Source organism: Tetrahymena thermophila (assembly GCF_000189635.1).
Source record: "Tetrahymena thermophila SB210 genomic scaffold scf_8254592, whole genome shotgun sequence".
In the NCBI taxonomy this organism is placed as follows: Eukaryota; Ciliophora; class Oligohymenophorea; order Hymenostomatida; family Tetrahymenidae; genus Tetrahymena; species Tetrahymena thermophila.
Genome location: NW_002476363.1, coordinates 455445 through 471610, shown reverse-complemented (window position 1 = coordinate 471610; position 16166 = coordinate 455445). Strand labels below are relative to the sequence as shown.

Below are 16166 nucleotides of genomic sequence, written 5' to 3'. Positions count from 1 at the left end.
AAAAAATATTATATTAATAAATCTTTTATATTTTAGTAAATGAGGAGATAAAATTTGCAAAAAAATATTTAGTAATTTAAATTTATAATTTGTACAAAAATTATTCAACTGTATGATTTATATTATTAAAAATATTAATTGATTTCCAGAAAATATAAACAAATTTAATTAAATTACTATTGAGATGATAGAAAAAGAAGAATTAAATCAAAATTAGATTAAAAATTTACTTTGTAGTTTATGCAAAATTTCATAAAAAATTGAGTATTTAAAGCTTTAAAAAAGCAACGTAGTCGAATGGTTATGCCTTGATTGTAAATCTACTATAAAAGACTAGTATATGTTCAAAAAGAAATATACCTCTTGTCATCTTATAAGACTAGCTTTTCCCAATATTGCATAATAACTGATAGATGGATCATTAAAGAAAATTAATGACTTGTCTTCAGAAGTATATAAATAAAAATAAATAAAGATCACCCAAAAAACTTTGATAAGCGAAGAATTTTATTAAAGCTTAGTCTTTGCAGAGTTAGTTCACATTGTTATAGATAAAAAATTTATCTAAGCGTAAAATATTATTTACATAAAATAAAACTAAAATAAATAAGTTTAATTTCTTGTTCAAACTTACAATTTTAGCTAAGATCAGTAATTTAGCTTTTAAATAATAGTTTAAAGTAGTCTGATTAATTATAAAAAGCTATCTAAGCGACAAAAGATAAGTGTATTATTTTAGACTTACAGGAACATATTGATTTTACTCAATATTAAAATATCTCTCCTATTTTCAATTACTTATAACAATATTCTACCTAATTATTCATAAAAAGCGAGTAATCAAACTCAATAAATTTAAATAAAATCTAAAATTGCATTTTAAAAATAGGTTTTCATCATAATTAGGTAATTGGTAAAATGTGTAGCACTTATCATATGATATAGATCCATTCCAAGGCAATTCAGATTTAATAAAAATCTAATAGCAGTTTCCTTCATTAAAAAGCATTGACTGCTCCTTTTTCATTAATGACACATCATGTAAATTAAAAAATAAATCATAGGTCAATACATAATATTGAATTTATTAAGATGAATAGATTTATTACTTTTATGAGTACCTCTTATAATAAATTTTCAAGATCAGTTAAGCTGAGTCAATAACTCTTAATATTTTGAGGTAACTTATTAATATTCAAATATGTATTTTATCTCTACTCAAAACAGTTAATAAGATGATGAATATGATGATTACGAGTAGGGTTTAGAAAGCTCAGATTAAAGTATGCAAGATAGTTCTTTTGAAGAAATCAAAAACGAAGAGGAAAGTTAATTTGAAGAGGAAAACGAAGAAGAGAGTTAAAATAAAAAAGTAATTTAAAGCGAAGAAATAGCTGAAAATGAAAATGAAAATAAAAATAAAGATGATAATTTATATCACTTGAAAAGTTAAAATAATGAGCAAAAAACTTAGAATTAAGAAGGTCAAAGCAAAATGAATGATGCAAAGTATTGTCCTGTGTAAAATGAAGAACTATGCATGATGAATGAACATAGCGAAGGAGAATATGGTTAAAAAGAAACAAAAAGCTAGTCAAGTGAAGATGAAAATGAAGATAAATCTAAGAAAGAATTTAACTTAAAATAAATGAATAATATTGATATAAATAATTAAAGTTATGATAAATATCTACTAAATTAAATTGAAGAGCAGAAGGATCAATAGGATTAGAATAAAACACAAGATAATCTTTTAATTAAAAATATCAATAATATGGTATCGTTTGATTAAATTTTCAACTTTGCTTTAAAATAATAAAAAAATAGTAAGTGTCTTGATAATTTAAGGAGCTTGAGTATATTTTAAGAATCATATTAAGATGATATATTAAGTGAATTAAATATTTTAAATGGTTAATTATTGTAATTTTTGGCAGACTGCACTGGAAAAATAACTTATTTAAATATGGATATCCACTTAAGTTAACAAAATTTCCCTTATTTCATTGATATCTTTAAAAAAAATAAACAAATAACTGATTTAGAGTTAAGTTTAGATAATTTAAATTTGAGTAACGTGTAATTTGCTGAACTTTTTGAGATTCTTCACACTTACTAACTTACAACTCTTAAAATAAATTTATAGTAATTTAAATTACTAATTTAGATATTAATTATTAAACAAATTTATTTTCAAAATAGGGAATTCAGTCATAATTTAAGCCTTATTATCGAGCAGATAGGATCTTTGATAAATAAAAATTGTCTTTCTTTGAAAAACTTAGAAATATATCTTATTTAGTAAAACAAACTCAATAATTTGGCATTTATAAAAGCTTAAAAATTATTTAAAATATAGAAAAGAATCTCAGTATCAGTTTTAAGATTTTGGAGAGTTCTGCAAGGAAAATCTTTTCTATGCAATTAGCTAAAACCCATTTCCTAATTTGAGAAATATTTGCCTTATAATAGATAAGTATCACTTAATTATCATAATTAGAGTTTAATTTTATTTTTTTCATAGGTAATTTCATGAAACACAGAAGAGAATCATTTTAGAAAATATTATAGCAAATAGCAAACTGCTCCAAACTATGTCAATTGAAACAAAAATGAATGATTTATTTAAAAAATATCAAAAAATGAAATCGAATTTGTGCTACATAACTCAAGCAATTTATTCTTAACACAAAAGTTTATTTAGAAAAGATTTAATATATCAAATCCTTGAGTAATATATTTCATTTAAATACATAGAATACACATCTATTTGAGCAAAATAATACTTATTTAAATTTGTTTAATTTCCATTCCATAATGTTTAATATTAAAAATGTTTAAAATTGTTTTATTTTCAATGTTATTTGTTTATTAAGTTATATTATAAATAAAATTATTCCATTTTTAAAAAGATTTAAATACTTCAAAATTCATTTTTCATAAAAATAATTAAATTGATAAAAAATATGTAAAATAATTTATACTATATCTGAATAAATTTATTTCATTTTTTATTTAATTTAATAGCATTTCATATTTAAGGGTAAAATTCTGCAAAGATTTACCTTAATATATTTCTTCTGATTAAATTTATTCACTTGAAAATATTTTTTTAAATTACTTTAATTCATCTTTTAAATTTAATTAACAATAAATAGATTTTATAAATTATAAATTTTGTTTGATAATATTTTTAAAAATAACTTTTTTATTTTAAATAAATATAAAAATTAAAAAAAAATATAATAATGAATTAATAATAGTTGGTCATTATATAAATATTAGTTTAATTAAAAAACAAAAATTGATTTCTCCGAGGATTGAACTCGGGACCTTCAGTGTGTAAGACTGACGTGATAACCACTACACTAAGAAATCCTTTATTGATAATAATCCTATACAAATTTAAATAATTTATATTAAAATTCCTTTTCTTTAAATATTGAATAGATTTTGATATCTTTAGTAAATTTTCTCTATTAAAAAGTTTAAAAGAAGATATAATTCATTAATTTTTAGGATTTTTAAATATTAAAAAAATTGATTTCTCCGAGGATTGAACTCGGGACCTTCAGTGTGTAAGACTGACGTGATAACCACTACACTAAGAAATCGCTTTCGAAATAAGTGGAGTTAATTTGATAAATTTTATTTCGAAAAATCTAAATTTTGAATTAAATTTTGATAATTGAGTTTGCATAGATTGTAAATAACCTCATTTTCTTTAAATTAATATTTTTAAATCGAACACATATATACTCTTCAAGAATATATATTTTAAATAAATAAATAATAAGTTAAATCTGTTGAAATACACTATAAGAATAAATTAAAATTACAGTAGGGAAATAAAACAGGAAAGCAATTTAGACATAATATAATAAAAATTCATATTAAAAAATCTAGAATGAATGAAAATAAGCCCTTGATTTAAGTGAGAAGGTCTTAAGATAGATTATCAGAGTCTTTTCCTCCAGATTCTTAAAATAATTTTGAATATATAGCAAATGTACATAAATTATTAGAATAAGTAGATTTAAAAAAAATTAATATACAATCAAGAATCACTTTAAGAAACTTTGTAGAGGAGGAAGACATGGAAGAAATAAAAAATTTGCATAAAGAATGGTTTCCGCTTCCCTACCATGATAGTTATTATGATAGTATATTGAAAAATTAGGTAAAAAGTATAATAGTAGAATTTGAAATTAGTAAAAAGTAAAAAGTCATAATAGGATGCTTATTTTATATGAGTAAGCCCTGCAAGTAGAAATATTTATAGTTCAGATATAAATATCTGATTGATGATTACTATGGTGTTTATATTACAACAATAGGTGTTATTAACAGCTTTAGAAGCTAAGGAATAGCAAAAATGATGATGGATAAACTCAAAGAAATATGCTTAAATTCTCCTTTAGTTTAATACATTTATCTTCACATAGTTACCTATAATAACGCAGGAATTAAATATTATGAGAGAAACGGATTTAAAGCTATAGAGATAAAAAGAGATCACTATAGTGATATTGAAGGAAAGTAGTATGATGCATATGTGTATATTTATCATTTAAACAATTCTTCAATTAAAGTAGGTTTTTTCAACGACTTATTTACTTGTTTAGCTGCACCTGTAAATTCAATAATAGATTTATTTAAATCAGCCAAAACAAAATTTAATAAATAAAAATAATGAAAGATTGATTTTAGCTATTTATTTTACAAAGTATATTTATTTCTGATTAAGTTAAAATGAATTTATTATTAAACCTTAAAAAGAATATCTTTATAAATATATATGTCTTTTTAAATTTACTTATTGTTCTATGCATTAATTTCTTATTTTTAAATTTAAGGCACTCCTATATATGTTCATATTTAATAGTAAATGATATTAATACAATTATTATTATTATAAATTAAATTAAAATAAAATCAATAAATATTTATTAAAATATTTTTTATATTATTTTGCTAAAATTTTATGAATGAATTAGACTCTTTTTTAATTTATTTATTTAGTTTTGTAAATTTTATCCATTACAAATATTTACTAAATTTTACATTATTAGTTTAAATAACAAGAGAATATTAATTAAATATATTAAAAATTGACTTTATCTAATTATTATCCAATGTTTACATTTATCAAATAAGACAAATGAAATTAAAATTTATTTTATTTTTTTTTTGATATAGTAATTTTTACAAAATAATTATTACATTGAAAATATTTATTTTTTATTGCTAAAAAGTTTATTTTTTAAAAAATTATTCTTTATATTTATTAGTGTGCTTTTTTATAATAATTATTATCTGATTGTTGAGTTTATTCAAGTTAAAAATTAACAATAATTAAATTATACATGATTTTACATGTAAATAATATTTTCTAAAAAATAAAATCAATTTTTTTCATATAATATTAAAATTTTAAGAAGTTTTATAAATTTTGTTTACTTAATTTTAACTTATGAAATATTTTATTAAAAATATTATGAAATTTTATTTCAATTAATATTTAAAAACTATTAATGATTGATAAATAGTTTAATAATTACTCGTTTTGAAATAATTTATTAAAATATTTATCTCATAAAATTTCAAAATTTAACATAGCTTGTAATGTAGATTAAAAAATTTTTTAAAAACTTTTATTTTTTATATGTAATAGGATATTCTAAATAAAATAAAAAGTGTTAAATTTACTATACTAAATAATATATTTGGTAATTAATATATTAAGAACTGTTTGTTTATTATTATTTAAAACATCTCGTTTAAATTACTTGGTGCATTTAAATAGCTAATCACAATATTATAGTAAGTAAGTCGTTTAAAGTTGTTTAATTATTTCTATCATCACTCAAAATTTTAAAAAATCAGTATTGATTTGAATAACAAATATTAGATACAATTCCAAAATAATAATCAAAAAAAGTTCAATAGATCTATCTATTTATATAATAAAGATTTAATAAACTAATATCAGGTCTTTGAAGGTATCCTATATACGCATTTTAGGTTGGTCTTTCGAGAAATATTGAAATCAAAAGTAAATAATTTAGGTTTCTAATGAGTTAATTTCCTCAAAACGTTGTGATTTCGACTAATAAAATTCAACCTTAGTAACTTATCAACAAGCAGCAACAAATTTCTTCATAATCATTTACAACTAGAGTTATTAATAACAATGTAGGATTTTCTAAAGATTTATACAGATAAGTTTTAGGGTACAACAATAATGAATTAGACTGCTACAATCCTTAAACTAGACTTAACACAGTAAGCAGTAAGTCTTCTTATAACTCAAAACATTTCGCCTTGCCTTAAGAGAAGCTACTGAGCTTTACAAGACTATCATAAAACGTGTAGACGAACTAAACCAATAATGCACCATATCAGCAACAAGATACTGATTAAAGGTTAGCTACTTAAATAATAACTCCATAGAATGCTATCTCTCAGACTCATTCTTTAGTAAACACTGCTAGGTCTTCTAACATTAATATTGTAATTAAGAAGGATATTAACAAACACTTAGCCAACATTTGTACTGATAATTTCTTAAGTGCAAGAGAAGCAGCTCTAGAGTAGAGATGCAATCAAAATTAAAAATAGCAATAACAACTTTAGAACAGCATCAAACCTATTTTGGCTCAGAAGAATATCTAAAATGAACTAAATACCAATCCTTAATAAATATTAAAGGTAAATGTTAACTCCAATTTTCTTCACCAACACTAGCTAGATTAAAAGACTTTTCAAAGTAAAGAAAACTTTCAACAAAAAGCTTATTAAAAAGAATATACTGATTATAAAAATACTTCAAAATAAAATAGTGCCTTACTAAATGGATAAAGTAATTTAGGTAATTTAGAAATAAATAAGAATAGTCAAATAAATAATCGTTTTATAAAAATTGGAGAGTTAGAGAAAAACAACACAATTCATCAAATAGGAGAAGATAAACTGACTCAAAGAAGATCATCAATATATTTTTAAGGATAAGATTAAATAATATAAGAAGTCGCTTAAAACAATATTTATAGATAGAACGATGTGCTAATAGAATAATAATTTTAGTAATCTTAAAGTTAACAAGAATAAACAAATAGCTTTAGTTAGATTACAAATAATATTAAAAATAATTAAATAATTCATGACAAAAATACCATTTAATAATAATAATAATAATAATAATCTTATAAGTAATATTAGTAAGTTAATTGCTTTTTAAACAATCCATATTCTGTATATTCTCAAAAAAGTTAATTTGAAAGTATTCAATCATATAGGTTGTAAGAAGATACTCAGAAATTAGTAGAACAAACTCAAAGTAGCATTAATTAGAATATACATAAAATAAGTATAAACAATGCTTTTTAAAGTTAAAACAACAAAGAACTTGAAGCTACTATCTCTCAATAGACATATGATAACTTCCAGTAAAATTAATTTAAGGCCTTACCAAAAAATCAGCAGTAATATTAGCATTTTGAGATAAATAGCCAAAACTCTTAAACAGCTGGAAATTAATAATTTAATTCAAGAAAAATGAGCTATAAACACGTAATATATATCTATTTTTAACATGAAATAACATTTTTATTATTTTTTCATATATTAATTCACTCAAATAGTCAATCAAAAACTTATTTTCTATACTAAACAATCACAAAATTAAAAAATCCTTTTCTAATTGAAAAAAAAATTAAAATAAAGCCATTATTATAAAAATGAAATAGAATTTATAAATAAAGGTTTGAATTGAGTTAAAAATTTCTCATTATAAATTAATTTTAATTTCAAAGATTTATTTAAATAGATATTCAAATAAATTTATTAAGATATCTTATAAAGATATTAAAGAGAAAATGTTATTATCAAATAAGAAAAAAATAGAAAGTTCACTAATTTAATTAAAATCAAAGTAAATCAATCAATTTTTTTATTTATATTGTAGGATATAGGAGTAGATGATTTTTAGTTGAGGAGAATCTAAGATATAACTCCATAAAATGGAATATAAGAATAGGTTTAATATTAAAGTAGCTAAGAAATCGGGACATAGCAGCCATATTTATATCTGGTACCATAAAAGGTTTCAAGATAGAGAAATAAGACTGCAATTAATCATGCAGATTAGAATATAAGAAATGTTAAGACGAGCACAAATAACCTGTCTGTGTATATGTAAACTGTATATACAAATAGATCGCATGATATCGCAACTAATAATAATCAATTAGAAAATAGTTATTTGAATGAAATAACCCCTGCTTCAACAAGATCAATCTAATAATCTTAGCTATTAACATAATAAAATAGTTAGTTCCAGTAAAGAAATTATAGCTAAAATGAATAGTATTTAACCTAAATAGATTAAATCAGTAACTACAACTCTTACAGCCATAGGCAGAGCAGGATTACTAGATAGAATCCTGATTTTAATGCTGCTGAAGTTTCAGATAATAACAATTATTATGGATATTAAGAAAATAGTCATAAATAATACTCTAATATTTATAACTTTCCAACCAATCAAAGCATTTCTTAAAATGAATTTTAAAAAATATAATAGGAAAAAATGACAAATAATATGGATTCTTCCTTTTCTCGTCAAAATAATTAATTAAAGGTTGACACAAATGTGATCATTTAGTAGTAATAAGACTTTAGCAGTTATAGATTATAAGATTAAAAAGCAAATAACTAAAGCTTTTATTAGGACTAAAGATAGAATAATAATTATGAATAAATCTAAAGCTAAATTGATAATAACACATTTTAAAATGATCTAAATTCACTAAAGAAAATGGACACTTAAAATTATGACTAAATATCAAAGAGTATAGATGAAATTTTAAAAAATTTTAACTTCAAAATATCTAATCAACTCTCATTAACCAATAATTATTAAACAAATGCTTAAGAGTAATAGTTCTAATAAACTGAAAGTTAGGTTCCTATTAAAAAGGATTCATTTTAGCTATTCTCAGAATTTAATTAATAACAATTAAATTAGAATAATTATAAAACTAATACTTCTAGCTAGAGATAAAGTTTTTTGAATGGTTAAAATAACTCTTTTAATATTTATCTGGGCTAAGAAAAAATTACACCAAAGGACTAAGGTTAAATTGACTATAACTCTTAAAATTATAGCCAAATTCCATCAGTTTAATTAGTGGGCAATAAAATAATAGATGATTACAAGCTTGACACTCCTTTTTCGAACAGATTTTTAGGTATTCGAAAAAGTTCGAGGAGTTTATATACGCAGAATCAAGAAAAACAAATCGATTTTGTTAAATAAAGTGAAGAAGAAAAAGAATTTTAAGTTTAAAACAAAGTAAATCAATAAAATTAATAATTAAGCAAAGAAATAAATCAATAAAATATAGAAAAAGAAGATTAAATCCAAATTGAAACATAATAAAGTGATTACAATAGTGTTAATAACATAGTTAATAATGAGCATTAAATCCCTAACTAAACTAAACAAACAAAGTTAAACATAAAAACATTTCAATAAACGAATACACAAACTATTAATACATATCCTGTAGATTAACATTTTTAAGATAGCTTTAAAGAGAACAAAAATATTGATTCCAGATTAGAATATTAGGGTAATAATTCTATTTTTAACTTAAAACCTTAAAATTTTTAAACAAATAATGGATTAATTAAAAAAAGATCTTGCAAATCTTTTTTGTAGCCTAGTAACTTAGAAAAATAAAATTTACAAGATGAAATGTTAAATTGTATTCAACAAAACTAGAAAGAATAAAGTATGTTTTTGTTGGAAAATCAAACTGATGAAAAAAAAACTGAGTAAGACAATAAAGTAAACACATTTAGTAAAAAAAGAGGTCTTAATACATAAATAATAAAAAATCTCTTAGTTAATGTTGTAGAGAGTAAATCTCTTTCAAATAGTTTTAGATAAAATAATTTAAGCAAGAATTCAAATTCATCTGCAAATTATGATGGGAGAGGTAGCTCTTTATTAGGTCAGGCTAATAATAGTTAATTGTGTTAGCCTGTAAATTAAAATTATATAAAAAATAGTTTTATTTTAAAAAACAAGCTACCTCTTCAAGAAAAATCTTAAAAAAACAATTAAAGTTTGAATTTAAAACAAAAAATTACAATTAATGAAAAAAATAATAGTCTGAATAATTTAAATCAAAATTAAAACTTTAGTTAAAAACTAAATACTAATGACGATTATAATAGTGAGTTCAATATTTAAAATAAGAATGAGAATTATGAAGAAAATAAAAATCTAAATAATTTAACTAATAATAATAAATCATGTGATATTAAATTCTAATAACAAAAAAACAACATTGAGCTATTTAAAAACTAAGAATTAGGAAACTTAGAAAGTCATTTTACCGATCCAGGCAAAGGAACATTTGATAATAACTTTGTAAGTGACCCAAAATCTATTAATAAGGAAATTATTCCTTAAAATTTATTGAATTTTGTTAAAGATTTTAAAGAAGAAATTCCTAAAGTAATAAAATATAGAAATAGTAAAAGTGAAGTTGAAATAAGTTAATAAATTCCATAAATAAATTAAAATAACTAAATGCAAAAATAATAATTGATTTTAAATACTTTAATTAATAATAAGCCTTTTAATGTTAATCAAACTTAATAACAATTAACAGTTAATGTTAAAAATTAAAATTAACAAACTTCAAATACTGAAATAAATCATGAATAAACAAAAAAACCCTTTCAAAATGGAAGTTTAAGCAAAAATAATAATAAGAGGAAACTAAGCTCAAATTAATCCTAAAACTTTTAAAATAATAATAATTAATCATCTAATGAATCTTTCAAAAATTTAAAAAGTAATAACAGCCTGACCCAAACAATTAATTTATTACTAAACAATTTTAATGAGCGTCAAAGCTTAGAAAAGAAAGAAAATTAAAAATTAAAATCAGCAAGAAATAGCTTGGAACTCAGCTTCAAAGCTAGCTAGGATCAAACTAAAAGGAATACTGAAAATATTTAAGCAGTACAAGCAGTAAATAAATCTTTAAAAGGAAGTTTTATAAATTCACTTAATAGTTTGTCCAGCACTGCACGTATTGAATAAACTTATAATTAGCAAATCACTTAATAAATGATAAGCTAGAATTAAGCAGAAAAAAATCTGTAAAATTAAAAGAAAATGTTAGCTGAATAATAACTTAGATTATCATTAATAGAAGGTGAAATGTAAAAACAATAAATTTAAATAATTTCATATGAACCAACAAAACAAACAAAGCAATAAAGTATTAATTCATAAAGAAGCCAAAGTGAGTATGAATATAGACAAAACATTCCTAGTGACATACAAAAGCAAGGTATATCAGGAATTACTGACATAATATAACTAAATGAAAATTAAAGTGTCTTTAAACAAGATTTAAACGTTATGACATTCTGCAATAAGGATTAAAATTTCTTTATGAATGAAACAAACTATTTAGAGAATGATGAAAATTTACCTCCTCATAGCTTAAATTAGAATGGATAAATGTTCTCAAATGCATTTAATAATGAAAGTATTAACAATTAAGATAAATCTAAATAGTCTTTAAAAGTATAAAACAGTAAATTAAATAATTAAATTATTTCTTAATCAAAGGAAAATTAAGAAAAAGAAAATTAAAATCTCATAAATTTGAATGAAAATAATTCATAAAAATTGCATATAGTTTCTGTATCTCTTGTAAACAGAAACCTCTCTACAGATATATTCAAGGAAAGTATTTCACCTTTTTCTTAGCCCTATTCTTCTACTTCAAATACATCACCATCTGCATCTTCTATATCTTTATTCAACCTTCATTCTGTCAGTTAAAATAATTAGTAAGTTCAGGTAAGCTTCAGATAGCTTCCACCTACCTTAACAATAGAAGAGCAAATTCAAATGTTTGATATTGAAGAAAAGCTAAAAAAACCTGAATTATAGCTCTAAACAGTGGAAGATATTTCAAACTTAATAGAAGCAGAAACAACTTATTATATTGATTATAATATTTTCAGTAAAAGTAATTAGTTCAATCACTAATCTAGATTTATTTTAGTTGATTGGATGCAAAGATAATGCATGAAATTTTATTTAAAAAGAGAAACCACACACAAAGCAATTTACTACTTTGATTTATATTTTACAAAAATACAAAACATCAAAGAAGATAGATATTACATAATAGCTATTGCTTGCATCTTCATAGCTTCTAAATAAGAGGTAAATTTAATTTATTTATTTTTTTTAAATTAAACAATTAATAAAATAAGGAAATATATCCTCCCTCTTTGAATGATATTCTTTCTGGTTCACAGTATGCATCTTAAAAAAATTTAATAAGCCAACAAGAAATTGAAATAATCAAAGTAAGTTTTTTTTAGCATTCATTTTATTTATAATTTATAAATAAATAGTGTCTTAAGTGGAAACTCAATCCCATAACTGCTTGCTATTGGATGGATTTGGCTATGGCACAATGGGATAGTATTCAATAGGTATAAAGTAAATCTTGTATTTTCTTTAGAAAAAGAGATGAGCAATCCTATAAAAGATACAGAGAGGCTTACTAATTTTTAGATTTTATTATTCTTGATTCAAACAAAATGAAATATTCTTTGAGATTAATCACTATCACTTCAATATATTTAGTTATTTGTAAATACTATGCTATTAATCCTGAATAGCCAAATAACTAAATTGACTAAATATTTTAATAACAGAGCTATTTATAAATGTTTTAATTAAATATTAATCTAATTAAGTAGTGTTCTAAGGAATTAAATAGTTTCTTTACAAGTTTGGCTTACGACTTTGATTACCCAAATGCTATTAAATAAAATAATTTTAACTAGGTAAATCTTTTAGATATTTTTAATTTATAATAATATATTTTTATTTAAAAAAAATAATAGAAAAGTTATGAAGAATTTTTATCTTTTTAGTCATACAGTTAACTTAACAAATAAAATTTAGAAAGTTTACTAAAATAAAATTAAAAATTTAATTTATGATTATAAGATTGTTAAATAAAAATGATTATATGTATATTTTAGTTTAAAATTTTAATCATACCATATATAATTTAATTGCATTCTAAATAAGTATCAATTATGATGAAAACTAGCCAAATATGAATCGATTATGATTTTACAGAGTTAATTGTATAATCATACTCCTAAAAATGAATTTAAAATCGAGAAAGGTTTCTGATGATACTTATTTTTATTTATCCAACTTAAATAACTACTTTTATGTATGCTTTCAATCAAATTAAAGTAAAATTAAGCTCATATTATCTCTTTTTTCTGATAATTTTGATGCTTAATTTATTAAATCTTAGCATATCTGTTAAGGACTCTATTAGAATATTTTAAATATTATTATTAAAATTAAAAAATATAAGAAATTAGAATAAGGTTTTGTTTTATTTAAATTACAATTAATCAAATTTAAATTTTTTTATATTTAAGCACCCTCTCTAAATTATTAATTTTATGGTGGAAAATAATATTTAATTTAAAAAATAAATGTAGGATTTAAAATAATTAATTTTCATTTTCATTTAAATTTTTTATTCTTTATTTTATAAAATTACTCTTTAGTTTGAAACAGAAGATTCAATGAATGATACTATTTCATTAATACTCATTTTATCTATTATACCATCAGTAAAGTTACAAAGAAATTTATCTCTTGAATTGTCAATATCATACACAGTTATTTCTAACTCACTAGAAATCAAGCTTTTTAAATCACATATTTTATTTGTTGGATAGAATTTTTTTTATTGATATTCATCAATATTTTTGTACTCAAATTATCCTAAGCATCTAGATATAGTAACAGTTCCCTAATATTAAATATAATTTTAAATATCAAAAAAAATTAAACAATTAATTACTTATAATCTATCATCTTAAATGAAACCTCCTGAGTTTTCTATTCTATTTACTTCATCCTATCTTGAAGGAATGTGATCATTAGTTAATCTAATTATTTTGCTTTCAGAAAAAATTAAAGATTAGCAATCACCCAACCATCCAGTAAACAATCTATTTCCTAAAATAAGGCTAAGAGCTATCGTGGCTCCACAAAGTTTTGAAACGTTTGGATATTTATTTAAAAATTTTAAATCTAATTCAAAAATAATTTATTTGAGGTTATCTACTACTTTTTAATTAAAGTACTCATCATTAAACTCTATTTAGCAAGACTTAAATTAGTCTTTTATAATTTTTTCCAAATTATCTATTATAAATTTAGTGCACTTATTTCCTCCTTAACCATCTATGACACATAGTAAAGAGCTTTTATATTCTTTGCTTATTTCTTAAAAAAATATTTCAATAAGATCAAATAAATAAATCGAACTTAAATTACATAAATTTTCTATTATTAAAATTCCATCTTCGTTATTCTTTCTTGTGCCTTAATCTGAAATTTATCCTAAATTGAATCTTTAATATACAAATTTGAGATCTCCTAATTAAATATGATCTTATGAATTTAATCTAATTGGTGTATTTTATTGATTTATCTGCATGTAAAGTAAATTATTTTAAGATATCAATTCAATTTCATCATCTACCAAATTAACTTAAAGTAATAACTGCTTTTTAATTAATTACCTCATTTAATTTGTTATATTTTCTAATTTAATAACCTTATGGTTTTTGTTTTATGCAATTTAAATTTTAATAAAGTTTTATAAGTCAGTTTTAACAAATTAATTATTATTTTAAGATTCTTAATCTGATAAATCCTAATCAATCACTGAAATACTTAAATTGCTAAATACTAAACTTTAGCTATTCTCTTAAAGTTATGAAGAGTTATTAATTAGCTCATTACTAGTCTATGAGTTTATTTTATTTTAAATTATTTATTACTAAAATATCAAGTTATCAATATTTTATATTATTTAATACTTGTTATTTATGCTAATTCCTAACCAATCAACTGTTATATCACCAAGAATTTTATCTTCAAATTTTAAGTTATATTCAAAATTATAATTAGAATTAATTACAATATCTATTGACTTTATTAGTAAATCAAGCTCACAATAAAAAGATTTATCATCATATTTTTCTTATAGCTTTTTTATCAAAAAATCTTTTAAATCACTTAGCTTAGAATCTTACTCAAACATGTAATTTTTAATAAATATAGAGTCTTTATGAATTTTTTTAAATGCTTCGATAGCTTTGATTTAACTTCCTTTTTAAAATGTTAATTTAAAGTATAAATAAATATTTAAAAACTTACCTTATTCTATTTTAAATAAATGCCCTTCAATCATGTAAGTATTTTTATTGATAGTAGACAATAATTATCTAAATTGTTAAGTAAATGGTGAATAAAATGTATTCCCTCCTACATGAATAAGACTAAAAGTGTCTAATGAAGCATCGTATTCAAAATAAGAGTGTATTTCTGCGAGATTAGCTTGGTGAATAATCATAGATATATTTTTATCAGTTCCAGAACCAAAAACCTCTCCATCTGTTGATCTTATATTATTTTTAAATAGATAACAAATTAATAGAAAAGATGTATAAAACTCATAATAATGTTTGTTAATAAAATAATAAAGTTTACAAATTAATAGACTTATTTTTATATATTCCTGATGTACAAAGTAGGGTGTGGTTAAAAAGACTCCTTTTTGAAATTTATTATTATTGCGTATTTTTACTTTCAAAGTAATTAACTACAGTGTAAGTTTTCTTTATATTCATATACTTAAGAGATATTTATTATGATAATTATTATCAAGTACTTATTTTATGTATTCTAGTAAAATTTAAACTTTTTCAAATATATTAACAGCAAAAAATAAAATAATATTCCAGAATTAAGAAATAACTTTTTTTTATATTTAAATACTTTGACTTATCATAAAAAAAAATTATTAAATATTAAAAATATGAATTAAAAGTGTGCTTTTAAAATATAAATATAATAAAATTAGTGCATGAATAAATCATTTTAATTGCTAGTCTAAAAAAAATTAAAATAAATTTATCATTGTTAAATTATTAAATTAAAATTTTTAAAATAAAGAAATAGTTTTTGATTATAAAAATGAAATTTAAAATAATATTAATAAAATATTTAA

The 16166-nt window shown here is 21.1% G+C and overlaps 4 protein-coding genes across 4 annotated transcripts; 3 read left to right on the top strand and 1 right to left on the bottom strand. All coding sequences in view use genetic code 6, as the record gives it.

Annotated features, from left to right (window-relative positions):
- Positions 1-184: 184 nt before the first annotated feature.
- TTHERM_000717579 (hypothetical protein) lies at positions 185-2774 on the top strand (the record flags this gene model as incomplete). Its single annotated transcript, XM_012798343.1, has 8 exons — positions 185-570; positions 675-836; positions 890-1041; positions 1093-1180; positions 1228-2145; positions 2203-2301; positions 2360-2476; positions 2525-2774. The coding sequence occupies 8 exons, from the start codon at positions 185-187 to the stop codon at positions 2772-2774; spliced, it is 2172 nt and encodes a 723-aa protein (XP_012653797.1).
- A 1133-nt stretch (positions 2775-3907) lies between these two features.
- TTHERM_00717550 (GNAT family acetyltransferase) lies at positions 3908-4696 on the top strand (the record flags this gene model as incomplete). Its single annotated transcript, XM_001015077.2, has 1 exon — positions 3908-4696. One exon carries the CDS (start codon positions 3908-3910, stop codon positions 4694-4696), a length of 789 nt encoding a protein of 262 aa, XP_001015077.2.
- Positions 4697-6075: 1379 nt separating this feature from the next.
- Positions 6076-13056, top strand: TTHERM_00717540 (amine-terminal domain cyclin; the record flags this gene model as incomplete). Its single annotated transcript, XM_001015076.2, has 5 exons — positions 6076-7572; positions 7967-12265; positions 12316-12411; positions 12460-12897; positions 12958-13056. 5 exons carry the CDS (start codon positions 6076-6078, stop codon positions 13054-13056), a joined length of 6429 nt encoding a protein of 2142 aa, XP_001015076.2.
- A 250-nt stretch (positions 13057-13306) lies between these two features.
- Positions 13307-15786, bottom strand: TTHERM_00717530 (protein phosphatase 2c; the record flags this gene model as incomplete). Its single annotated transcript, XM_001015075.2, has 6 exons — positions 13307-13402; positions 13641-13895; positions 13947-14374; positions 14426-15265; positions 15314-15558; positions 15647-15786. The coding sequence occupies 6 exons, from the start codon at positions 15784-15786 to the stop codon at positions 13307-13309; spliced, it is 2004 nt and encodes a 667-aa protein (XP_001015075.2).
- Positions 15787-16166: the final 380 nt, after the last annotated feature.